This window comes from Mercurialis annua, linkage group LG3 (assembly GCF_937616625.2).
Source record: "Mercurialis annua linkage group LG3, ddMerAnnu1.2, whole genome shotgun sequence".
Lineage (NCBI taxonomy): Eukaryota > Viridiplantae > Streptophyta > Magnoliopsida > Malpighiales > Euphorbiaceae > Mercurialis > Mercurialis annua.
Genome location: NC_065572.1, coordinates 57,729,292 through 57,756,174, shown reverse-complemented (window position 1 = coordinate 57,756,174; position 26,883 = coordinate 57,729,292). Strand labels below are relative to the sequence as shown.

At 33.4% G+C, this 26,883-nt stretch overlaps 1 protein-coding gene across 3 annotated transcripts; it reads right to left on the bottom strand.

The window, feature by feature from the left end:
• LOC126672143 (187-kDa microtubule-associated protein AIR9) lies at positions 1 to 24,953 on the bottom strand. 3 transcript variants are annotated; one of them, XM_050366083.2, is made up of 38 exons: positions 24,834 to 24,953; positions 23,398 to 24,294; positions 22,654 to 22,725; positions 22,478 to 22,543; positions 22,226 to 22,297; positions 22,075 to 22,140; positions 21,885 to 21,947; positions 21,708 to 21,773; positions 20,868 to 20,967; positions 20,524 to 20,625; positions 19,665 to 19,894; positions 19,447 to 19,561; positions 19,106 to 19,226; positions 18,817 to 18,992; positions 18,057 to 18,192; positions 17,704 to 17,804; positions 17,545 to 17,592; positions 16,888 to 17,072; positions 16,671 to 16,788; positions 16,412 to 16,539; positions 14,124 to 14,292; positions 13,314 to 13,432; positions 12,961 to 13,129; positions 12,760 to 12,844; positions 12,590 to 12,663; positions 12,388 to 12,507; positions 10,359 to 10,554; positions 10,144 to 10,265; positions 9,475 to 9,682; positions 9,193 to 9,266; positions 7,835 to 7,973; positions 7,410 to 7,582; positions 5,934 to 6,089; positions 2,326 to 2,457; positions 2,036 to 2,094; positions 1,531 to 1,563; positions 1,315 to 1,455; positions 1 to 392 (listed from the first exon to the last, which is right to left on the bottom strand). In XM_050366083.2, the coding sequence occupies exons 2-38, from the start codon at positions 24,241 to 24,243 to the stop codon at positions 216 to 218; spliced, it is 5,157 nt and encodes a 1,718-aa protein (XP_050222040.1). In that variant the 5' UTR covers positions 24,244 to 24,294; positions 24,834 to 24,953; the 3' UTR covers positions 1 to 215. The 3 variants fall into 3 exon arrangements, with proteins under 3 accessions (XP_050222040.1, XP_050222042.1, XP_050222045.1); XM_050366085.2 differs by having other exon boundaries at positions 23,398 to 24,258; XM_050366088.2 differs by having other exon boundaries at positions 1,315 to 1,446; positions 24,834 to 24,951.
• Positions 24,954 to 26,883: the final 1,930 nt, after the last annotated feature.

Here is a 26,883-nt window from a genome sequence, read left to right as displayed (position 1 = left end):
TTTCCTGGACTACTCAATATCATAATTGATGTAATACTATACAAAAATATTTTGACACATCCAGCAATTTTCGAGCACTACACATCTTGCATAGAAAAATTAAAATGACAACAATAAAAATAATGATGCTGTAAAAATTGGGGAATAAAACTAGGTGTAATGACTAGTTGAACTAAAACCTACATATGAGTATATACTTTTTCTATTAATTGACTTCATGTCTCTATTTTGAGGAGAGAATTGAGAGATGTACTATTGAATCTCTGAGCTAGGCCTCGGATCACAAGGACGATGACATCCCGCAAATGCCTGGAATGAACCATCAGGTCTACTTCATTCTCACTGTCTACTACAATCCTCAGGCGGTGCTGGTCATTCCGGAAAAGTTCAACCTGCCACAATTTTGTGCATTAGATTCAGTACCATTAACAGCATGATAAACAAGAACTAGGATAGCATGATCAAGACTTTCTCACTCATGAAACATTGCCCAACAGGGGAAAAATCAACGGAAAAAGCGCTTGATATCTGAAGTTTTATCTTATTATAAGTATCGGGCAATACGGCTTTTGTAATATGCGAAGCAGCTAAATTGCCAATTCCCAAACCGAGGAGAGTGAGTGCAAAAAGACAGGAGTTGGGTTGGTGTCCCGTGAAATCCAAAAAATTGGATACAAATCTGGTGTTTAATAAGTCCTGATTACACAGAAACATAGTAGGTTTTATCACTAATTTCTTCTCTATGTACATTGGACCTTCCGTTGCATTGCCTAGCTTATGTGATAGCTTAACTACTATAGGGTTCTGTTAAACGTTTTAAGCGAGTGCTTTAATAATTTTGAGCTGGTTGCTAAAATTTCTTGTACCATAAAAACCAAAAGGAGAAAATGGCTTGAACTACAAAGTCACATCCATATTCAAGAAAAAAAATTCATATCCAATTTCATTGCAAAAAGAGAAAATGCAAGAATTCAATTCAACTGAATCTAAAATAGTCAAAGAGAGGGAGAAATCATAGTTACCAGAATCAAAAACTTCAAGAAAAAATACAAAAAATTGAAATAATTTAAATCAAACTGAATTCTTGCCAAAGATTTATTCCAAACAAGGCCAGAAATATTTCAACTTGAAAAATAAATATATTCATCAAATAAAACCAAAAAATTCTCATATTTAAGATCTTCTGGCATGGTTTCAAGTGAATAACTGAAACCATCAAACTAAAGTCATAGCCGGTGAATCAGAAAATGGACTCTTCTACTATAAAAAAGTAAACAGCAAGTGAAACTATCCAAAGTTCAAAAAGAAACTTACATGGAAAGGAGGAGCGTAACTTCCGCGAATTTCAGTTGTAGGAAATGAGGTCTTAGAACCTGGCTTCACAACCTTGATTCTTTTCCTATTAACTTCTAGAATTCTTCTCTCAAGACTTCCCTCTCCTGGAACCTGCACAGTCTAATGACACTTTATAAGTATACACATTTTTTTTGAAAAAATGATAAAAATGAGCACATATAGTTTCAAATGTACCTTCTTTGCAGAACGGTCTTTGTCACATAATGCCTGTTCACAAGGACATAGTTGAAACATGCACCACTTATAAGGTGAAAAAAACAGAAACAAAAGCAGAAAGACAAACATGAAACTTTACATATGCACATTAGAGAAGGAACGTGGCAAGTTATCACTTAAATAACCAACAAATACAAATCACTTGGAAATACTTTTTATCACAATTTTTATCAAATATTGCAACTTCACCCGTAATAGAAATAACATGCAAATACCATGCACTTGCCTTCGGGATAAGAATACTACCAAATGTAAAGACTTGCACACGTGCTGGTATTAAGACTCATTTGAAAACTCTGTGTTTACAAAAGCCTTAGTGACCTTTAACCAGATTAAATGATAGTTTGCACATGCTAGCTTGTATAATTATGTCTACTCTGTAGCCTAAAGATATTTTAAAAATAATAAAATGAAAAAAGAAAAAAATAATTAAGCATAACATAAATGATCAGAATGTACAGACCTCAAACTTCACAGATCCAAGTTCAAGCTTTTGCTTCACTTCTTTAAGAACATCAGGCTCTGTAAATTAATCATGCCAAAATAAACATCAAAATTTGGAATTTCTCACACAGGATTCTGTAATTATAAGACTTATCCTGCTGCCAAATAATTAAAATAAAAAGAGAATAACATTTAAGTACAAAATAATTGTTCAGTAAACCACCACATAACCAATAATTTGTTGAATCAGTTAAATTAAATAACATAAAAGAAGAGTAAGGAACCAGTAGAATAAGGGATTCAACTTACCAACAGCAATTGGCTCAGTTGATGCAGACACCGGCTGCCCCTCAACACCGTCCTCTCTAACTGGGGTATAAACAGCCACCAGCCTATATCCTACATCATCGACATTAGCTTCGTACATCCTACCAACTTCTCCTGCAATGCCAATTCATTTATTTGAGTCATCATATATTCAAAAAGATAGAAAACCACTTAAATCTAGTAAAAATGTAACTTTACTTATGCAAGCTATCGAAAATTTTGGACTGGCACTAATTTGTTAATGAACAAAGGATCACTTTCACCCCTGATCTTACGTCAAGGTATCAAAAAAGTCCAAAGCTGGAAAACCGGATCACTTATACCCTGAACTTGTGTAAACCGGCTCAAAAAGCCCCTTGTGCTGATGTGGCACCTTAATTGGAGAGTGGGTTTTTTAATTAATATTTTATTTCCTAATTAATCTCAATTAAATCTTAATTAATCACAATTAAATCTAATAAAATCACAATTAATCCCTAATTAATTTAGGGATCTTTTTGGACTTTTTATTTAAAAAAAATTCACTTTTTTCCCGTTTCGGCGAGGAGGAGCCTCCTCGCCGGAATTTCAAGAGCAGATCCTCAGGTCCTCACCTGAGGATCTGTTCTTGAACAGATCCTCGCCGGAAGATCTGTTCTTGAACAGATCCTCGCCGGAAGATCTGTAACACAGATCCCCGAGGATCTGTGACGAACAGATCCTCGTGCGCGAGCATCTGTGAAGGTGAGGATCTGTTCTTGAACAGATCCTCACCTGAGGATTTGTTCTTGAACAGATCCTCACCTGAGGATCTGTGACCCGCGGGTCTGTATTTTTAAAAAAAAAATTAAAAAAAATTTAATTTTTTTTATGTATATTAAAAAATTAGGGTTAATTTGTTAATATTTTAATTTTGGAGGTTAATTAGTTAATTCAGATTTTAAAATTTGGGGATTAATTTGTTATATATTAAAAATTAGAGGGTTAATTTGTTGTTTTAGATTTTAGAATAATGGGGATTAAATTGTACTTTTTTAATTATTAGGTCTTAATTTGTAATGTTTAAAAAAATTAGGATCATTTTAAACTTTTTTCTATCAAAAACCACCCTGGGCAACAAAACCACTATGAAAAACCGAAGAGTGTAGTACACTCTCTTAGGTGAGAGTGGGGAGGGGGATTTTTGACCCGTTTTACACAAGTTCAGGGTATAAGTGATCTCTTTTTCCAGCTTTGGACTTTTTTGATACTTTGACACAAGTTCGGGGGTGAAAGTGATCCTTTGCTCATTTGTTAATTCAGTTTTTCAACTTTTTAAAAGATTAAATTTAGGATAGTATGTGCTATAAAGATATCAAAATTGCGACAGATGTGATAGAAGTTTAATTTATGACCAATCATAAGCTACCTATATCTCCCTTTGTCTCAATCTAATTGATAAAATTCTCTATGCACATTATTTTAGGTAATTCAATAAATAACCCCATTTTTATTGTGATACCCTTTCGTTATATTAAAAACATCATACTTCCTTTAAAAAGTTATTTTCTAAAAAATGGAAGAGTAAAAGGAAGAATAAAATTATTCTATAAATGAAAGTTGTCAAATAGAATGGGACATCCAAAAAGAATTTATCAAATATATAGGGACACAGGGAGTACTGAATAGCACGGAAACAAAAAAAAAGGAACACGTAGAAAAAGTTACATAATAAACATATAGAACCATGTTCAAAACTTTTAATAAATATTATACCCCCTCTGTCCCAATTGGTAGGCTTGTTTTCCATTTTTCGAAGTTGGTTACCTAGATAAATATCTAATATAATTATTAATCATACTAGTAATCAACTAAAATAAATTGATTATGATTTTTAAAAAAACAATAATTAATGATCTTTGATAAGTTTAATATTAACAGTAATTTCATTTACATCTCATCAATAATAAAAGTATATTGAAAGATTGAATTAACTAATTAAAAAGGGTATTATAAGTAGTTACTACAATGTTTACTAAAAAAACTAAATTTCTTAATACGTGTGAAAGTCCGCTATCCATTTGGGACATAAAAATCAAAATCAAAAATTTATATTATACTAAAAAAATCTAAATCTAAAAACAAAATAAGCATTATAAATTTCTATCATACCACTATCATATGTTCACCATTAATATAAGGGTTAATGTCATAAAAATTCACCAACTTTACACATCAATTAATCACGTTTTTTAAAACTTCTCATAAAAATACACCAACTTTCATTTTTTCCCAAATTCATACACGGTGCTAACGTGTCACTCATTCATTGGTTGAAAATGACTTACACCTTAGCAAATTGCAGCAATGAATGAGTGCCACGTCAGCACCATGTATGAATTTGGAAAAAATAAAAGTTGGTGTATTTTAATGAGAAGTTTAAAAGAACATGATTAAATTGAGAAAACGTGTAAAGTTGGAATTTTTTATGACATTGCCCCTTAATATAAGATCATCAGTTAAAACTAAAGATTCGATCTTTGACTCATTAAAAGATAAAATTGACAATCTTAGGGTTTAGGGTTTAGGGTTTAGGGTTTAGGGTTTAGGGTACCACTATCATATGTTCACCATTAATATAAGGGTTAATGTCATAAAAATTCACCAACTTTACACATCAATTAATCACGTTTTTTAAAACTTCTCATAAAAATACACCAACTTTCATTTTTTCCCAAATTCATACACGGTGCTAACGTGTCACTCATTCATTGGTTGAAAATGACTTACACCTTAGCAAATTGCAGCAATGAATGAGTGCCACGTCAGCACCATGTATGAATTTGGAAAAAATAAAAGTTGGTGTATTTTAATGAGAAGTTTAAAAGAACATGATTAAATTGAGAAAACGTGTAAAGTTGGAATTTTTTATGACATTGCCCCTTAATATAAGATCATCAGTTAAAACTAAAGATTCGATCTTTGACTCATTAAAAGATAAAATTGACAATCTTAAATGACATTTATTACATTAATTTACTTTTTTTTTAAATTAACGAAGAATTCTCTTTTTCTCATAATATAAAAATCGTTCAATCAATTAGAAAAGAAATTTTGTAATAAAGTCTCTAAAAACTTTTCAAAGTTTCCTTAAAGTTTTCAAATATTAAAAACTATAAGAAACGTTGTTTAAAGTTTCAAAACAATCCAAGAGTTAACAAGGAATTACGGATTCCAAACAGCTATTTTAAGATTTATGTGCTTCCTACTCTATATATGCTACGCACTTCCTCAAAAAAAATACTTATCAGCTATCAGACTCGGTTCGAAATGGGATTGGTTTTACATGCATTTAGTATTCATTGAACCTCTGCTCATTGTGTTCAGATCAAAGGTCAGGAACTTCATGGAAAAAAATCCTAAAATTTGAGGTGCTGGATAATGGGTTTTTCCCTTCCTATATCATTTGCAGAATGCAGCTTATATAAATGTGAATGGAAGGGCCAAAAAGAAGTTTGTTAGAATATAAGACAATTTTAGCAAATTGTCCATAGGTAAGGGCAGCATTTGGCTAATATACAATTTGGCATGTATATAAGTATATTAACAAATCAAAATGCTCTTCAACATACCTTGTATTGATATCAGATCAGGACTTCCAACCATTGATCTAAGCCATTGAATTCTACTCTTTCCCTCCTTTCCTCCACTATAAGTACCTCGAACAGCATACAAGTTGGTGTGGAAACCCCGTCCCTCAATCTCCAGTTTATCTATTTTAGGAATCCCTACAGATAAAACAATAATTACTTAAATAACTAAAGTTAACTGACTCATCCCCGCAGGGAAATAACGATCATAGCATCCAGTTACAGTCATACAGAAAACAGACACTGCATTAGCAGTAAAATCAAGATGACTTAAGAAGGAAAAAATGCACAAAGACCTCTGACAATAATAGTAGTAATATCCCACACATAGCATTTATTTTAAGTTTAGATGTTGCAAAATAATGTGAGGAGAGAACCAAGACCACCATAAACAACAAAAGAGACAATGAAAATAGAGAACAGTATTTGCTAGTACAATCTCCCCATCGGCAAAAATTATTCATAGAAGTACAATACTTTGACTTTTTTTTTTTTTTTGAAACTACAATACTTTGACTTAACTGTCTGAAAAGAAAACGAAAATGCAAAATCTTTTAAGTAAACAATGACTTGGGATTTTATTGTAATGCTTGCATACAAGAAATTTACAGCAAACTTGGAAATTGACAAGCATAAGTTAACAAAAATTCAAAGATTACATAGGGGAACACAATAAACACAAGCACATGGATTTTGGCAACTCAAATCTCTAGATTAATAGATTGAAATTGAATAGTTCAGTTAAGCATTTAATTCAGCAGCAATTCAACACTACCAAATCAGTTTGTTTTGGCTGCCTTAGATTTATTAAAGCACACAAGATGCCTACTAACTTTTAGCCGTGCCTACTTAAGAATTTTTAGAAATGGAATATGGAGGGAGAGAAACTTGATGGCCAAATTTTGACAGAATGTCCTTTGCTTGTGGAGCACTCATTCATTAATTCATGCCTATGAAGTAGTATGTAATGAACAGGCTTCATGCAAAACGATTTCGGGTGCAAGTTGTTTTGGCCATGTAATGGCACTCGTGGAGTTTGATTAACCAAGACCAGTAATTTCCATCTGTTTGTGTATCACTGTAAGTTTAGTTTCATATTCATTGCTGTTTTGTGTTTGAGTGAGCGAGCACGTAGGTGTACTCTAGTTAAGTGTTATCTCCATTCTGTAATCGATATCAGTTTATCATTCCCTTGCCCATGGATGCAGGCAAATGCCAAACAAATAAACACTCCATGTCTACCATAGATTACTTATTTTCTCTATTTTGCTGCATTATTATTACCCAAACAAATATTCTTCCACGCTAATATCCCAACAATGAAGAAAGAAATATTATGCTTTCCAACTAAATAAGGAAAACTAACTGTCGAGTTAATCGGTTCCACACATTAATTTTTCAACTAAAAACGTAAAAAAAATTGTTTAACTAATTTACTCCAAATGCACAACAAAGTACCTGGCAATATGGCAGCAGTCTCAGCATATGCTGGCTCACTTGACCTTCCAAACACATCAGTCACAATGCATTCACATCTCAAGCATCTACCGATGTCCTCCAGTCGCACCTTGTAAGAGCAGGATCTTAGTCCATGTATGGGCTCAAATGAACCTGTTACTAAGGAAGAGGACCTGCAGCATTGTTGTGTCAAGTCATAAGGAAAGCAATAAAGTGCAAAACTGTTAAAGAGCCAACAAAAATGGTTTATGGCATATGTAGGTTCCTGAGTTTATCAGGCAAAGCTTTCAAATGGAACCACTCATCTAACAGGGTATATAAAAATAAAAATATCATTGAAGTTACAAGAGAGAAAAGACTCTTATTACAATAGACTTTAACTCAAACAGTTAACCTTGCAGCAGATGGAAGTGTCAGCATCTTACCATTGATATTTAACATCCTTCTTGTACTTGCTCCAAACAGATTGTTGAGCTGCAGTCTTGGGAATAACTTCTACAGCAGTAAGTACATCACGTTCTATCGCCTTTCCGGTAAGAGCAAGCATTTCCACTCTTGGAACCTCTGAGTAATTCAAGATCCAGTTCAATACAAATAATTCACCGTGGCTTCATTATAATTACATGGCATAAAAAAATTGTATATTTCCCAGTAATGTAATTCATGCCACGTGACCTTTCAAATGATATTAAAAATATAAAGCAAAAGATAGAACAAGGATTCTTACTAAATAAAATATTTTAATTATGAAAGACAATACTGCCATCAGAAGTGCAGACTAACTGAAAATGTAACTGCCATTCTTCCAAACAAGCATTATTACCTATTGATAAAAATAGGTTTGTGGTCTATTTGTGGAAAAAAAGAGTACCTCGTGAATTTGGTCCGTTAACATTTTACCACCCAGCATGCTAACACAATTAATTGGAATTAATGTAGTTTTAACTTTTTTCATTTTAAGTATCTTGTGAATATTTTTGTATCATTGTCACACTCTATACTTAACCTTTGATACCAGTTACACAAATATAATTACTATTTTATATTTCAGTAGTTAATAAAACTTAATTAAATAAAGTAGTATTTCTAGAGTATTTTTAATTAAAACTGTCAATAATATGAATATCACGGTCGCTTTGTCTTCAGTATTATATTTAAACCCTCTTGAAGTTTGAATAGCAAAATTAGTGCTATTGAGAAAAGATTTGAAATTAACTATTTTCTAAATTGAAAATTACTATGAGAATCATAGAGTTGAGGTAAGGGTGTTTAAAATGTTTATTTTGTATTAAATTTCCTTTCATTAATCACATATAAGAGTTTTTAAAATACTTAGTTTGTTAAACTTTGATGCAATATATACTTTAGAAACAAAACTAATTTGAAAATTAATGTTTTTATTTGCAGTTTAGTTTGCACTAAAATATTTATGCCTAAAGCGAACCGAACCGAGAACCAAAAAAACTGAAATTTTTTGTACAATCAAATTGAACCAAATTAAATTTGTAAGTTTTCTTCAGTTATTCAAATTGGTTCAATTTTTTGCAATCCCCTACTTAAACCCCTAACTAACTAGGTCCAAGTAATGATAGAAATAATAATTAAATTTGGTTACATTACATGTCATGTAACCAAATGAGTGACCAATATAATTGATCAAACCTCACGAGTTATAGCAATTAACCTTAAAAACGGACCTGGCCAATGACCAAAACATGTAAATTATGATTTCAAGTGCCAATAAATGAGCATGCCCACAAAACTTCCAAAAGCAATTAATCACCTGGGAGAATAATTCCAGTGGGCTCAGACAATTTAAGTTCTCCCACAACTGAATCTGCACGGACTGGTGTATACCTATAAGAAGCATATGGACATATATGTTTAAATAGGTAAAAGTAAAACTACATGAGTTTTAAAGTACAAAAGGAACAATAAATTTAATTCATGAGTCTAGGCTATAAAATTTTAATAAATGGAAGAGGAATCAATTTTAGGTTGCATATCAAGATATTACCAGTTTGACACCTAAAGTAGAGAATTAGTAAATAGTTAGAACAGGTACCCAAACAACAAGCGGCAATTGTAATCCTCATCTGTCACCTCATAAGTTTTAGAGTTAGCCTCATCAATGAGACGAATGGTCCCGTCATTAGTTTCTCTGTACCAGCTGAAGAGGCTTGATCCTTCATAGCCACCAAAGTAATGTCCCTCGCCAGAATAAATTCCGAAAGACAACTCCTTCACATGAACATCAGAAACTACCGGAAGGGCTGCCACATTATTTAACTTCAACATGTTAACAACCACAATGTAATCATGATAGGCAATAGCTAAAAGTTAAACTGTATTTGAGAGATGTGAGCAAAAATAATCATTTTTATCATGGATCAATAAGACAGGAAATACAGCAGATTTAGAAGGAAAAAAAACTTTCATACTTCCAACCACACAAAAACTAACCAATGCGTAAAGATTCTACAACGAAAAAAAAATTATCAACAACCCAATAAAAGTTCAGTGCCATGTTAGTCAAACCTCTTCAATAGGTAAGTCTTCATGTCAAAATTACAAGGGTATTCCTAGAGCACAAGGTTTGTAGTTTGCAAAGGTTGGAAGAGATTGGACATTTGCCAACAGGTGTTTTTCCACAAATAAAACTATGGCCTTTCAAAGAGGAGCAACCTAACTGTTCTGATAAAAAAATGGAAGCAACAAAGAAGTATTACTACACCTGGTTTAACAGGAGAATCGGTGACCGCAGTTAATGGTTTTCCACATGTGCCATCCACACGAGTGGGCACCCAATTTAATGCCAAGTAATAGTCCACATCCTCAAGTGATGGAGTATATGTCCTGCCAGGGAAGCACAAATCCAAAGGGTCTCAGAGTCAAAAGTAGAGAGATTTTCTGAAATCTTAGACATCAAAACATTATACCAGGACTTACAATGTTTTACTGCATATGAAAACATCATCACAGGCATTGCAAATATCCATCAGTGCAGATCCATGTAGCTTATTTTTTGATCTGCACCAAGTATATTCTCCATCTCCCTCCTGTCCACCAAAATATGTTTTTTGTGGGACCACTTCTTGGTCCTCACAGAAGCTAGGAATCACAAGTTCCAGTCCCACAGGATCCGCTATTTAAAAAATAAACACAGAACAGGACCAACCATTAGTCAAATGGAAGTGTTACAGAACAAATATATTTGCTAAAGAAAATAAATGATGAAATAGAGTAAATTATGGATTAGATTCACTTGTTTCACTAAATGGAGAAAGAAATCAACAAGATCATTAGTAATAAACATAAATCCCATACACTGGCCAAAAATTGAAAAAAAAAACACATGAAAATGAAAATGCTAACCATACAGAAATCTGTCTATCTTTAAAATAACTAGCAACTAAATGTTAAAATTCCATTAGAATATAAATTACTATATGAAAGTTTAGAAAATAAGCAGTGAACCCTGTCTTTTCCAAACAAGACTCTAGTTTGCTATGCAACACACAAATACCATAAAATTAAGAGGAAATTACACAATTTACCAAAAGAATGAAAATAATTACAAAACTACATATTGACTTTTTTCATTTACAAAAATCCTAATAGATTTAGAAATAATTACAAAAGTACCAAAAAATAAAAAAAATTTACAGACATACAGTGTATACTGTTGGTATAATGTCAGTATACTAATAAATTATCATTATATCAATATTATACCAACATTATGCATATTAAGATTTTATTAATATTAAATAAAAATTAACCAAAATTATATCAAATCGTATACTAAAAATAAAATTAATAATATATCAAAATTATACCAACAATATATCAAGAGTATACACATCAAAATATACTGAAATTTTATTTATTAGAAAAAAATTACACCAACATTACACCACATCGTATACTAAAAATTAAACTAACAATATACTAAAATTATACCAACAATATGCAAATTCTCTAGTTCATTACCAACTATAGTGAAAAATACATATAAAAAAATATACATGTTATCAACTAGAAAAAATATATAAACGATTATTATCGCTATACCGAATATATACTAAAATTATATCAATAATAAACCAAATACTATTTTTAAATTCTCTGATTTATAGTTTTAATATACTGAAATTATACCATAATTATACTGATATTATACACATCGTACTTTTGTAAATAATATTCATTTTCTGGTAGTTTTGTAATTAATTTTAAATCAGTCGATATTTTTGTAAATAAAAAAAATTTACAGGTACTTTTGTAAATATTTTTAAAATTTTAGATAACTTTTGTCATAATCCCTAAAATTAAACTAGTACAAATTATTGGACTATTTCCTAAAATCACGATAGTAGGTAAACCAGCATGTTAACCGAGTTTGTCCATTAAGGTCTTGAAATAATCTGTGTTATAAGTTCTAATATTGTTTACTTTGACGATCAATAAGTAAAGGGCAAATAATTGTTGTATGCAAATGAGTGGCTGATTTATTGTACAGAAAATTTATAAGATAAATAATATAAATATTTTAAAGTAGTCAGTGCTATAAATTTAAAAGTTGAAAAACTATACTACTAACGTATATATTCATATTTTTTCAAAGATTCAAAATAATAAGGTGGTCAAGTGCCCACCATAAGCTCTTCCTAGGTCCGCCCCAAAATCACAACCAACTAAATCTCCTCAATGCCTAATGTACATAACAATGTGCCATGTGTTAATTTAGATTCACAAAGAAATAGTATATATGAAAAGCTGTCAGAGAGAGAGAGAGAGAACTGCCTCTAATAAATAATGACATAAACATGACAACATTGCAACTAATTGATTAAGATTCAAAGATGTTCCTAGTCCAAGTCAGATGCCCAAAATTCAAATGTATAGCTGTAAGTAAATATAAATGGATAGCTGTAATCTGCTGAAATACATGTGAAATCATGGACTATAACCCCACCTGGCACAATGACATTGGATTTTATGCTCCTAGGACTTCCTTCTGCACCATCTTTGCGCATTGGAGTGTAAACAAGTTCAATGCTTTTTCCCACGTCATCCAAATTCAAATCCAGAAACTCTGTGCAAAGAGTTTAACCACTTGATCCGGTAATCTTAACAGGGTAGAAGAACAAAAATTACATAACTCAATAAATACTTACCATCGGCACTTAATTTCTCTCTCACCCCATCACTTCTCACTCTAAACCATTCATAATAGCAATCTCCCTTTTCCCTGAATCACAGAATGTCGTCAATATCAGGAATCTGTAGGAAAAAGAAATGCTAAGAGTTTCAATACATGCTAAAGATTCTGCATGATGGATCTCACCCTCCACTGTAAGAAGCAATGAAGCTCAGGCGTTGTCCTTCTATCATAGACCCTAAGAACTCTAATGACTGACAAGTAGGAGGACCTGCATGAAAATAAGATAATACACTCCCGAATCAGCACCCTTGTGACTTTACATGTACGCAACAAGATTATCAATGGCTAAATCATTTTACAGAGAATTGGAAATAAAAATTGTACCAGGTATGACAGGCCCAATTTGTTCAGAAACAACAATAGGACCACGAGCCCAATCCCTTCTAACAGGCTCACATGAAACTGAAATAAAGAATCCAATATCACCAATTGAAAGCCTGTATGCTGCAGTAGTAGCACCACGAATTTCGACCTGATTGCCATCTGAACTAGTCTGCACCAGTAGAAGAAGCAGAACAAATGATCAGAACTAACAGACAGGAGTAGGGCATATTTATTGGCAAAAGAACCTTTAAGATACAATTGATATCTTATGTTTTAGCCTCAATATAGCTAATGAGTGACACACTTATCAATGTCAATTTAGTCTTAATTTTATGTGATGAGAGCATAAGTACCCGAAACCAACGGAACACTGAATCTCCTTCTTCACCTCCCCAATACTTTTTGTCAACACTTAATGCAGTTCCTTCAACAGCATTTCCAACAACTTGTAGAGCCAGCAACCTTGGACTTCCTAATAATAAAGATCATTAGCATAAGAAATGAACTACAAAAGCAATAGATAAAAAGCAGTTGAAGACCCAGTAACTGTCCATGCCAATTAGATTACATTTCACAATCATCAGAGATTTTAAACTGGAGTATTCAGCTAATTGAAATGCAAAATAAGATGAAAACACAAGATCTTATAATAAATTGACAAGGTACCCTATGCTCAATATACCTTGAATTCGAAAGCTGAGTACTAATAGCTTGCTTATGAGTTGGGAAAGAAAGGGGAAGTCAGGAAGATGAGGGGATGAATGATGGACCTTTCCCTTGTTTGGAAAGGATTAAGAAAGGCCAGATCTACTACTCTACTTATCTAATGCTCAATAATTTTGCAAGAGTATATAGTGCCTCAATAATCAGTAAACAGCAAGTCTTCAAGTTCAGAATTGGCTGATGTTAGCATTGCTAAAATGCATAGCTTGTCAAACAAAAAGAATGTTATCTTTAAAATCCAACTTTGGGTGAGAAAAGAAGTTGGATGAAATAAAAATTACTGCTAAATGATACATCTTCTGAACAGTGAAATTTCCAATTTTGATTTATGATTTTCTTATCAGTGTTAAGGATTTTACTACTTCTATAAATTTCACTTGTGAACATGTCAAATATAAATGAATTAAAAAATAATTCCTAAAGATCAGCATGAGAATTACCAGGTCGAACTCGCTCCTGTCCGATACAAGTTCTTGGCTCACCTATTATCCCATCATCACGAACAGGGACACATTGGAAGGATATGAACTTACCAATTGCATCCCCAGTAATACGATACTGAAGAACACCAGAGCCCTCAGGTATCAAAGTACCAGAATCTGTTTCAGCCTGCACATTTAGACAAACATTTGAGTCAATACTCAATACATGTATTAGCGGAATATCCAACATGAGAATAAATCGGGTTAATGTCATAAAAATTCACCAACTTTACACGTTTTCTCATTTTAATCATGCAGTTTAAATTTTCTCATTTTCATACACGAATTACCACTTTTTCTCAAATTCATGCACGGTGCTGAGGTGTCACGGCTCCATTGGTGTAATTCGCTGAGGTGGAGGTCATTTTACACCAATGAATGAGTGCCATCTCAGCATCGAGCATGAATTTGAGAAAAAGTGGTAGTTCGTGCATGAAAATGAGAAAATTTAAACTGCGTGATTAAAATGAGAAAACGTGTAAAGTCCGTGATTTTTTTTGACTTTAACCCGAATAAATATATATGCATGTGTAACTATACATGTGTATGTGTGCGTGCGCGTGCGCGTGCGTGTACATATATAATACATGTGCATGTGTTTAAATTTGATTATGAACTAATTAGTCTACTCGCTTTAATAGCTTTAAATTGCTAAATAGTATTGCTCTCTTCTTCTAGCCGATTGCTAGTATCCATACATACACACATACCTACATACATACATACAACAAAACCCCCGTAGTTTTCACAAAAGTACAAATTAACCCTTTTACTTTTTTTGGGCATAATTAAGCCCTTTTTGTTTTCAAATAGAACAAATAACCCCTTTCGTCCAACACCATTAGAAACACTCGTTAATGGCTGACATGTCTCATAATCATATAGGAAAAAAATTCAAAAATAATTTTAATATTTAAAATATTTACCGAAAATTTGAGGTAGTAAGTGTCTCAAAAGTAAACTAAAAGGGTTTATTTGTTTGATTTTAAAGCAACAAAAGTTTAATTGTTCAATTTTAAAAACACGAGAGCTTGATTGTGCCCAAAAAAAGCAAAAGGGCTGATCTATACTTTCGAGAAAAAATTGAGGGTTTTTTTGTACCTTCTGCCATATACATATATACATATTTTTAGCCACATGTTATACACGAGAATATTATTCATTTGACCCATTATATATTATTTGCAGTTTAAATTGGAAATCAAATTTTAATCATTACATAATTTCTTTAAAAGAGGTTATAGTTGTAACTCTACATACTATTCATTTGATTCACTAATAATTAATTAATATGTTGTTATTGTAACTTAAGTTGAAACTTAATTGTTATTAACTATATTTAATTTTTTAGTAGATGTCATTATAATTTTACATGTTATTTATTTGACATGTTATTAATTAAATTTTTAATTTATAATTATATTATAATATAACATAATTATTAGTAATTTAATTTGAAACTAAATATTTTAAAAAAATTATTAATTTTATAAGAATCCTATTAATTTTATTATTTGTATAGCATTAAAATATCATTAATAGTTAAATATATGAATACAAATAGTTCTAATCCAATTATTAAAAAGTAGGAAAAAAACCAATTACTATAATGACCTTAAAGGTTAACATAAGATAAATTTGCTTGTCCACTCCCTTGATGAAATAAACAAAAAACATTTTTCTCCATCTATGGTTTCAGTACCAAAAGTTGCCTGATGAAAAGCTTACAAATCTACTATGGATGAACAGAAAACATAGACAATTAAAACTATTAAAAATGATCAAAAAGACATGCTGGACAGTAATATGATTTCTATTTCAGAAAAGTCAATGGAGTTTTCTCAAATTGATACGACACTTTTTGAGAAAGCATCACCATTTCCTGAAGTTGATGTTAACACTGAAATCAATGAACTGATTAAAAAAAATCCTTTGCCGCTAAGTTGAATCAATTGACTATACCTAGGTGGTTGCAAATTTCAATTCATTAAAAGTAATTTTTATACTAACATCTAAACAAGGTGCAATATAAGACAATCATGGAAACACTACATTTCACTAGACCAAAAGGGAAATATAGTGTAAATGGCTTCAGAGAAGTCTTGCATGACTTAGATATCCAAATATCATGAGAATAATATGAACCGAAAAACAGTTCAAAGCAGAAACTACGTCGAAAAATTATGAGGTCCACTGATAAAATGTTAGTAACATAAACTAAGCACTAAGTGAAGTCACTACACTACCTCATGCAGATACCAACTATACACACTTTTTCCTTCATGTCCCCCTATATAGCCATATGATGCAGTCAGTATTCCACCTTCAGCATAATCACCAGTGATGGACAAGAAATTAAGACTTGGGGGAAGAGCTGAAATGGCAGAAATTATGAATTAGGAAATTAGATTGTGTCAAAACCGTCATTAAAAACATAAAAAATCTTTCCACTGCATTTGAACCAAATTTAAATTCTATAATGAGGAAAAAAATAAAGATACTCACTTTCAACTGCCCTTTCAGATATAGCATATACTGATTCGCCAGATTCACCGTCCGAAGTCATAGGAGTATATTTTGCAACAATGTAATAGCCCACTGCTCCAAGAGGAATTCGGAATGCCTATATATGTGAAAGATCTATTCAAAATATGTGAAGGGTAAAGATAAGTAACACTTTAGCATTTTACATTTGTATACTCGACATGTAAACATTAGCTACCTTTGCAATTTTAGATGCACTCACGACTTCAAGGCCACTCTCACCGTCCAATATTGAAGAAATTGTTTTGAACCACTGAACTCTGCTAGAAGCTTCAGTTCCTCCAGAAACAATGCCAGTTACAGTAACTTTACTGCTTTCCCTTATATCGCCAATAATCTTAACATTTGTAACTTTTGGAGGTGCTGGAATATGAGAGAAACAGATACATCGTTGGATAGGTGTATGCAAAAACATAAAGTCGCAAACACAAAGAATTTGATCAAACAAGAAACGACTTTATAAACATCATCATAAGAGATGCTAGTAATTGTCAAAAACAATTGATGAGTTATAAGCAATAATTGTCAAAAAAAAAAATGGCATTTATACTCCTAAACTTTTCTATTTGCCTAATAATTGATGAAATGACTCTTAGTTCCAATTCACATACAAAGAACACAAATAGACCAAATTTCAGATGTGAGTAACCTTGCAGCTGAGAACCTGAGTGCTATGTATAGTCAACAGCCAACATTAAATCTTTGAAATGTCTTAGAATTCTTTATCTATATTTATTCTATAAGGTATTGACCTGTAGAGGAAAGTGTTGTTTCTACAAAATCAAAACATGGCATGCAAAGCCCCAAAGAAAATACGAGGATCATTTCCATTTACCTTGCTTTACCAGAGGAGCGACTATTGACACAGATTCCCCTTCCTGGCCTGTAAAGTATGCCGACCAGTATGTTATAGATTACAAGATGATTTATACAAAGGCAATATGAACATGCAAATTGCACTTCGAAAAGCAGAAATGAAAAAGCAGTGTATAACCTTCAAAATTAATGGGTATATAAGCAAAAGCTATGTGTCGGCCTACATCGTCTTTAGTCAAAGTATACTCAGATGTACCCGTTGAAACCAGTTGAAAATTTCTGCCAAAAGGCAGCCAAAAAGATCAGAACGGAGCAAGAGCAATATGACAATTACAAAGACTGAGCCTAGGAAAAAAATAAGAAAACCTCCAAGTACCAGACTTAATCATAAAAAGAAAACAGAAAACTTGAAAACCAACACATTATAAGTATCAAAATTGAAGGGAAGCTTAAAGGACATGAGAAACATCCATATAAAATTAATTAGTAGATTAATTCTTATTAGACCATGAAACAAATGAACACACTAACCCAGATTCCTTGCTCTCACATAACCATTCAAACTTGCTGGGACCTTCTCTTCCCCCAAAGTACTTCCCAACTCCTTTTATGATATTTCCTTCAACAATATCTCCAACAATTTGAACATTAGTGACTGATGGAGGAGCTGTACACACAGAAGACAGCCTTTCAGAAACTATAACCAGATAGTTGGGCTTAAAAGAAACAGAAAAATAACCCAAAGCTACAAATATGAAATGATTTGATAAAACCAGAAGATGAGCATAAACATCATGCATTTTAAGTCCTGAAGATTTCACTTTCATTCTCAACTTAATAAAGAGAAATTTAAGCTTTAGAAGTCTGAGGTCTGCTTAATTTAACTATAAACTTGAGTGAAGATGAGTTATATTCATTTACAGTTTAGGAACGGTGCGAGAGGTATATCATGAGCCAACATAAAAAGACTCGGAGAGTAGTGTATCAGAAGTTAATCTTTTGTTTCATTTTTCCTTGTTTAGGAGGAAATGCATTAACATCTTTTACTCGTTTTCTCCATTATTTAGTGGAACTCTTTTAAGCCTCCTTTCCTTTAAATGTTTGCACTATGTTGATAAAAAAACATTCTTTATAATTCTTCATTATAGAGTAGAGATGCAAAGTAATTTTCATATATGAATAAAAAGAAAGAATTATGAGCAATTACATAAAAGCTCAAGAGAAAGAGCTAGTGAAAGAACGAAATACCAAGGACTAAGGAGATAATAAAAGAAGTTTATCTGCTAATAACCTGCTTTAACAAAGTCGGTATACTTATACTGAGGCTCCCCTTTGGCACCTTCCTCAGTAACTGGAGTGTACATGAAAACCAAACTCGAATCAATGTCATGTAAAGTTATCTGATACTCTTCATCTTCTGCACCAACAATAACCACCGGGCTACTATTCCATTTTCTCCTTAGCCAACTAGAAAATATGAAAGATAAAATTAAATTCATTTCTTAAAAGTTTAAATGGGAACACATGCACTCCTACACATCCACTGGCACTGAATAGTTGATTTTAAAACCCCATCTCACCTGGAAACACCTTTCCCTGGAGTTCCTCCACACCATGCAACTTCAGCATGGCCTTTGATAACATTGCCTTCAACTAAATCTCCATGAACTTCAAGGTTTACAACCTTTGGAATTCCACTTCCTTTGCAAAATGGAAAAGCAAGGTTGAAAGACTATCTGGTCTAAATTGGGTAACTAAAAAGGTATTCTCTTTATCGGGAATGCTAACTAAGAGCTCCATATTGCTAACCAGTTAAAGGTGAAGAAATGCTAGAAGAAGTATTATTAGATTCAATGATAGATGACAAGGAATGTGTCCTAGTTAAAACACTTGGTTCCAGTAATGCAAAAGTAGAAGATACCTCGTTTAACCGGTGAAGATATGGCAAAAATTGCAGGATACTCTGTTTCTCCCACTCTAGGGGTACACTCTACTTTTAGAATTTTACCAATGTCTTCATGCTTTGGCCAGTATACCTGCTTAGAATAAAGTGCTATCAATAAAACCTAAGATTAAAAGGCTATAATAATATCCACTCAACATTTTAATTTCATTGATATTTAAGCATGAATCAGCTACCTCTCCACTGGCATCAGGAATAGCAACAAAACTTGAAAGTGTTCTCCTCCCCATAAACCATTGATATCTTAAAACTAGCGGATCCACATTCAAAGTGTTGGCTTGGCCAAAACTAAAATGGCAGCGGCAAGCATCTTCTTCAAAAGGTTGATCAATAGAGGCATCCTTGAGAACATAATCGGGAGGTAACTGATCTTTCCATTGCTCAAAAAGAAAGTGAGAAGTAGAATCTGTTCAAGAAACTATTATGTAAGTTCAAAACTTGCACAGAGAACCTACACTTGTCAAGCACATTTAACAAGTTGCAAGCCATGGACTGGGTTTGCCATAATGGTGACACCAATAGATAGCCTTCAAAAGGCAATCCAAGAGTCCAAACAGAAACAGATTATTTTGTGTTGGTGAGCAGTGGGCTTGTAACATTGAGCATAAAATTAGTGCAATGAAGTACGAGGTTTGGCATGGTGGTACAAATGCTCATTTTATAAGCAACTCCACAAATGAAAGTGAATACAAGAAAATGTGCAGTAACATGTACAATATCAATGCCTCCACATTTAAAATCTAACTGAAATGGATGTAGTTTCATGACTTTGGCCTTCACAATCAATAGCATCTCTCAAGTCTCGAGAATTTTGATGTGCTATAGAATTCAAATCTTGCATTACGTATTAATGGCAGGAGCTTGACTTCCAAAACAAATCAAGAACCAAAAAAAAAAATCTTCCATACTAATTATTTATGGGGGTTACTCGTCCCTATGGCAGTTACAAAGTCATCATGCATTATAGATATTATCCTTTAAAAATGTATTTTCCAAACCATGTATGAGGGCAAGTGCATTTTGCTGATTTCACACCTGCTGCATTCTCAGGACGACAAAACTCCCAGCCATCCCTAATGCACAAGGCTGTGCAAGCAGGATAAAGCTTCGTAATAGCAACCTCTTCTCGGGAAAGATCTGTCAGATTTTTTAGCATTAGAAAACAACAAAAAGAAAACCATAATAACTTCTAAAGAAACAAGCCTGCTAAACTGAGTGCCTTTCTTCTTTTATAGGATGAATCACAGAAAAGGAATCAAACAATAAAATGAAGATAAAATAATCATAATTATCCATGAAAAACAGAGTAGTCAATGACTCAAAATTTTACCAAGAAAATCAAAACAAAGTGAAAATTTTAAAGAGAAACCACTAAATACCTCTATCATTAAACTTTTTCAGTGTAGGGCCAACTAGCAATACAGATGCTGCTTCTACATGGGGCATCTTAAGTACGGGATTTTCCTCCACGCGTAAATGCTGCAGCACAACACAGTAACAATGGTATCAGAACATGTTGGTTTGTGGTTATTAAGTTCACCAATGAGTTTTAAATCCTATGTCCTCAATGTGTTGCATCTTATCTCTTATTGTTACAAAAACAGAAATTAAATACAAAACAAATTACACACAAAATAAAAACAAAGAAATTGTTTGCCAATTGGTATGGAAACAGATGTTGAAAATCATTTTTCAAACTTTATTGCAAAAGCATGCAGTTCATTTGTTTACTTCACAATCCCAGTCCCAACACCCTAGCACAGGTTTGTATCCTCACGTACTAATATCTTCAACTCCATCTTGCACTAAATTACAACTAATTGAACTAAAGGCAGGGAATTGGAATGTTAACATATCTCAAATAATCTCTTATTTTCAAGAGGATGAGATGGTCACCTACCATGCCTTCAAGCATTTAAGTAGCTGTACATTTTCATCATAATAGGCAGTAATGGAGTGAAAAATAGTTTTGGGTTATGTACTACATTATTATGTGATCTGCCAAATTAAAAGATCTTATGAATCTTGCAATCCCTGTCATGAAAGAATCATTTGTCAATGTGAAGAAACACTTAGTACCATACCACATATTAGCCACTGTTTTGACAACCCAAATAAGACTACGTCAGAAATGAAAAACCATAATAGAACACTTGTTCAGAAGTCATGCACCATATGTCAGAGATAAAAGTAGCAGTAATAGGATATATACAACTGACCTCCAGGACAGGTAGATACGGGAAACCCTTAAGTGTTGTTATTTTATTTTTGCTGGCAGCTAACACCTGCAACAGGCAAGATCAAAAAGGGTAGAATGATATAAGATATCAATTTAATCCAAGCACAATGAGGAAGCCTAAGAATGCATATCGTAGAAATTAGATAAACCAAATTACCTGAAGTCGTGGTTGACTTGCCATTGAAAGAGACTTCAATTTATTTTGAGCAACAGAAAGAAACTACAACAAAAGAATAAAAGCATATTGTTTTTAGCAAAATTATAGAAGTTGATACCAGGTAGAATCAAAAATATTAATCGTCCGGAAAAAAAAAATCGGGAATATTGAAGCCATTTAAAAGGCTTACCTCCAGGTTAGGAAGTTGAGGGAGGCTTGCCAGTGAGGTAATTTGATTACCAGCAAGATATAGTTGCTACAAGTGATAAATAGTTCAGCTTATCATTAAAAAACGTTTGTTATAATGAAATTTGATAGATGAATGTGCATGAAAAACAAACCTGCAGAGCCTTGCAATTCTCAAGCGGTTCAAACCCCGGTCCCTTAAACTCGTTGAAGCTCAAATCAAGAACCTTACAGAAAACACCAATGGTTATTAAGCTTTTTACTTGCAAAGATTTTATCATAAAAGACAATGTTCTTTCATAGCTTGAGAACTTGGAATTTTATCAAACTTAAGACTGTTACTCTGTCAAAATTCTCCATACTCGAGGTAAGGAATGGGAATGCAAACATATTATAATAGAACAAACCTTAACCCGCTTCAGTATTTCAATTCCTTCCAATGTAGATAAAAGATTGTCTCTGAGATAAACAAACTGTCAAACAGAAGCATCAGTGAAAATTATCAGCACAAGTAGTCTTTCACTACGTAGTTCAGCATATACAGGCAGTTAAGAACTCCTGAAATAGCATGAGATATGTTTACCTCCAAATTTGGTGAGAAGTTCAATCCACTAGCAGTGAGACTTCGGACCCTGTGTCCCCTAAGATCCAATCTCTGATCCCACAACAAAGCAGTTATAAAGTAAGAAAGAAAGCTTTGGCAAAAAAAATGTAGAGAGAACAAAAGGTGGAGGAATAGTCAAGGTTAGGTCAAGTGACTTCAAACAATTAAAACCACTGGACATGTATATAGCACCTTAGGGCTATCATGCTGACAGCCCATTTTTTCAATATACTTAACACCCAAAATTCAGATTCAGGCTCAATTAGCAGCATTCATAACTATGGAACTCTGTTTTCCACAAGTAATGATGAAGTTCTCTACAGTTTCTTCTTTTTCTGATTAAATTATTTTTGACACTCCAATAAACCAACCAAGAAAATTGGCAAAAAGAAAGAAAACTAGCATCTAAAAATCAATTGTACCCAATTCAGACGATGAGGTATAACCAGGACTGATTTTCTAACAGTTAACATTTTTGTTTCACCTAAACTTAGAATGGTCCTTGAAAAAGATTTTCCTTGTGCTAAGCAGCTTGAAAGGGAGATTTTTTAAATGGCAACAAATAAATGACATTGGTTAGAAAATATGTTTAGAACCCTTGAGTAAAAACAATACCACCACCCAGTGCACTGCACATTCCATTGCATTCTTGCACAATTATCACATCCAAAACAAACATCTTGCATATCACAGCTACTTTTAAGGATCTAACAACAATCTTACCACGTCATCACCAGCTTTAATATCCACATGTGGAAGAACAATGAACCCAGAATCCTGGCTCTCAGGAGTACCCAATTTTTTTCGTCCAGACAATTTGGAACTTCTACTCGCAGATGTTGACAAAGAACCGGTTCTTGTTCCGCTAGAAACTGAAGGCGAACGAGGTGTTGGTGAAGAAACCTTTGTGATCATCTTCTTACGCACACTACTCCCAGTACTATCAATCGATGTAGAAGAAACCCCTTTTGAGGAAGAAGAGACTGATAATGCGGGCTTAACAAAAGGTTTTGCGACGGACCTGGGTTTGCTTACATCGGACCCCGTTGATGATCTCAAACTCCTATCCAAAGGTGTCCCGGGAGCTGACTTCCGAGCTTCCAAAACACTAGTTCGGCTCACAGGATTCGGAGCAACTGAAGGCAAGGAACTCCTCCTAAGCTCCGGAAGAGACCGTCTGAATGGTTCAGAAACAGCAGGAGTTTTCTTGCCTGCAACAGTTGCAGCAATGCTAGTAGGTCGTTTTACTACAGAAGGTTTCTCAGACATTCCACCAGTACTATTTCTTCTTACAACTGGAACTGAATTACGAGATGAAGTTGCAGCTGAAGTCACAGTTGCAGATGATTTGGTCATATTGGAACTAGAACCCGAACTGTTTCTTGACTCAGTTCTCTTTTTAAATGAACCAGTTGGTGCTAAAAGATTCGATGCAGCTGAAATAGTAGGCTTTGTAACTCTAGCGACCTTTCTCGTGCTTTCAACAGAAGCAACAGAGGACGGTCTCTCTGGAGCTTGACTCATGGTCACAGGCTCTTCAACGACCGACGGAGTCAACGGTTCCTCCATTGTAAATCAAAGAATCTGTATTTAACAATTTGATTTACAATCACAAATGCCCTGATTCAACAACAACCATAAAACAACCAAACCAATAACTAAATGTAAGTTCTATATCAATCAGTCATCATCCGAATTACAAACGAATCAAGTAAATCTCTAACCATTGCTTAACCAATTATCAGTTTGCTTATAACAAATTACAAAAAAAAAATGATTCGGCTTAGTTTCTCAGCAATGAATTAGATGAAACTAATTAAGAAAAGCAACTTAAATTATTATTTAAATTATAGCAAAATTCAGGTTAACCCCTAAGTTTCACGCAATGCAGCTAACATCACACTTGCAACAAGCACTAATAATGATTTATTAGTTCAGGAGTCATTTTCAATGTCAATAATTACAATTTAATCTAATTTAAACGGGAAAAAACAGTGTAACCGACATCTGAAACAATTAATAAAAAAATAAAAGAATTAACTCATGTTTTTGTCAACATTCTCAACAACCAATTAAACATAACGTACAACAAAACAAAATTGAAAAAATTGAAAACACAAGAACACGCTTGGATCTAAATAAAAATCAAAAAAACTTACAGAGTGATTAGTGAAGAGAGAAGACGAGCATTGCGAGTGATTTCGGGTTTAGTTTTTGAAAAATAAAGTAAGAGAGAGAGAGAGAGAAATGTGAAGAAAAAAACAGAGAGTGAACTGTGAAGTGATGTTTTTTTATTTTTGTATTTTTAAAATTAAAATGGGGAAAGGCAGTGAGAGTGAAATTTTTGGCGGAAAAAGTGTAGTGGAGAGAGTGGAGTTTTGTCCTGTCCGACGTTTTCAAAAAATAATATGCTGAGTTGGATAAATTCAATTATCCAAGACCAAAAGTCATGGCACCATGGCGTTGTTGGTTGGAAATTTGGAATCCAATTTTGTGATTTTATGATTTTTTAAAGATATCTAGTCAATTTAATTATTAAACATTTTAAAAAAATTATGTTATTTTACCAATTCAATAGGAGAGATTCTTAGGTAGATTCAGTCCACCACGTCATCTGTGAACTAAGCCTATCACATAATGACACGTCATTAAAATGATGGTAATATTGTAAATTCATTTATTACTTATTTACACTTTTAAATAGTAATATTATAAAATTGTCATCATTTTAATGATGTGTCATTATGTGATAGGCTTAGTCCACGGGTGATGTGGTGGACTGAGTCTACCTAAAAATTTCTCATTCAATAAAATTGCCTACGAACGTTTAAAAAAAATTAATCAATACTATGCATGTTTTATATTTTTTTCTACTTCTTTTATTATACATTTATTTAATATACTTACATATTTTTATAAGCAACAATAAGTACCAACTCATCAGTCGTTTTAAATAACACAAGAAAAAATTAATTTCTAAAGTTATAATCTATTGGAAAGGGCTAATAATCACTCATGGCACCTCAACTTTAAGGGTACGGGCGCTAAACCCCCTGATGTTTAAAAACGGGCGCTAAACCCCCTGATCTTTGTGGCGGCGCTCACTAAACCCCTTTTGGACGAAATATGACCAAAATACCCCTGGCGCCGTTTTTCCTGGTCAACTGACTTTTTTTTCAAAAAAAAAATAAATAAATAGTGCTGCCACGTCAGCTGCCACGTCACCAAACTACACTAAAAAATTAAAAGACCTAAAATACCCCTAATTTAATTTAGAAAAGACAAAAACAAAACAAATCAACCCACTTTTAACCATTTAATTAATCAACCCAACCGCCAACACCACCCAACCACCGCCGCCACCGCCGGGCCGGAAAATTTTGCGGTCATCTTCTCCGAGATGACCGGAAAATTTTCCGGTCATCGTGGAAGAACAGACGGATCTGTTCTTCGTGGAAGAACAGACCCATCTGGATCTGTTCTTCGTGGAAGAACAGGCGACGATGTTCTTTCACGAAGAACAGACCCATCTGTTCTTCCACGAAGAACAGACCCATCTGGGTCTGTTCTTCGTGGAAGAACAGGCCTGGGATCTGTTCTTCCACGAAGAACAGACCGGCCGGAAAATGTTTCTTCCATGGCGGTGGTCGGACATGGTGGCCGGAGAGCGGTGGGGTGGTGGTTCGGGTGAAAGTGGTTTGGTTGGATGTTATTGGGTTGATTTGATTGGGTTGGGTGTTTTAGGGGTATTTTAGGTGTTTTAATTTTTTAGGGTAGTTTGGTGACGTGGCAGCTGACGTGACAGCACTATTTATTTATTTATTTTTTGAAAAAAAAGTCAGTTGACCAAAAAAACGGCGTCAGGGGTATTTTGGTCATATTTCGTCCAAAAGGGGTTTAGTGAGCGCCGCCACAAAGATCAGGGGGTTTAGCGCCCATTTTTAAACATCAGGGGGTTTAGCGCCCATTTTTAAACATCAGGGGGTTTAGCGCCCGTACCCCTAAAATTGAGGTGCCATGGGTGATTATTAGCCATTGGAAAGGAACAAAATATTGGATAGAAAATGAGCAATTCTGTTGGAACGAAAAATGTGTATATTACAGGATTTATTGAGTTTAAAAATTATTAAAAAATATTATACGTAAAGATTGATAATATTAGAATAAAAGTTGATACATATTTTTTTTCTATTTAGTAGTTATTCAACT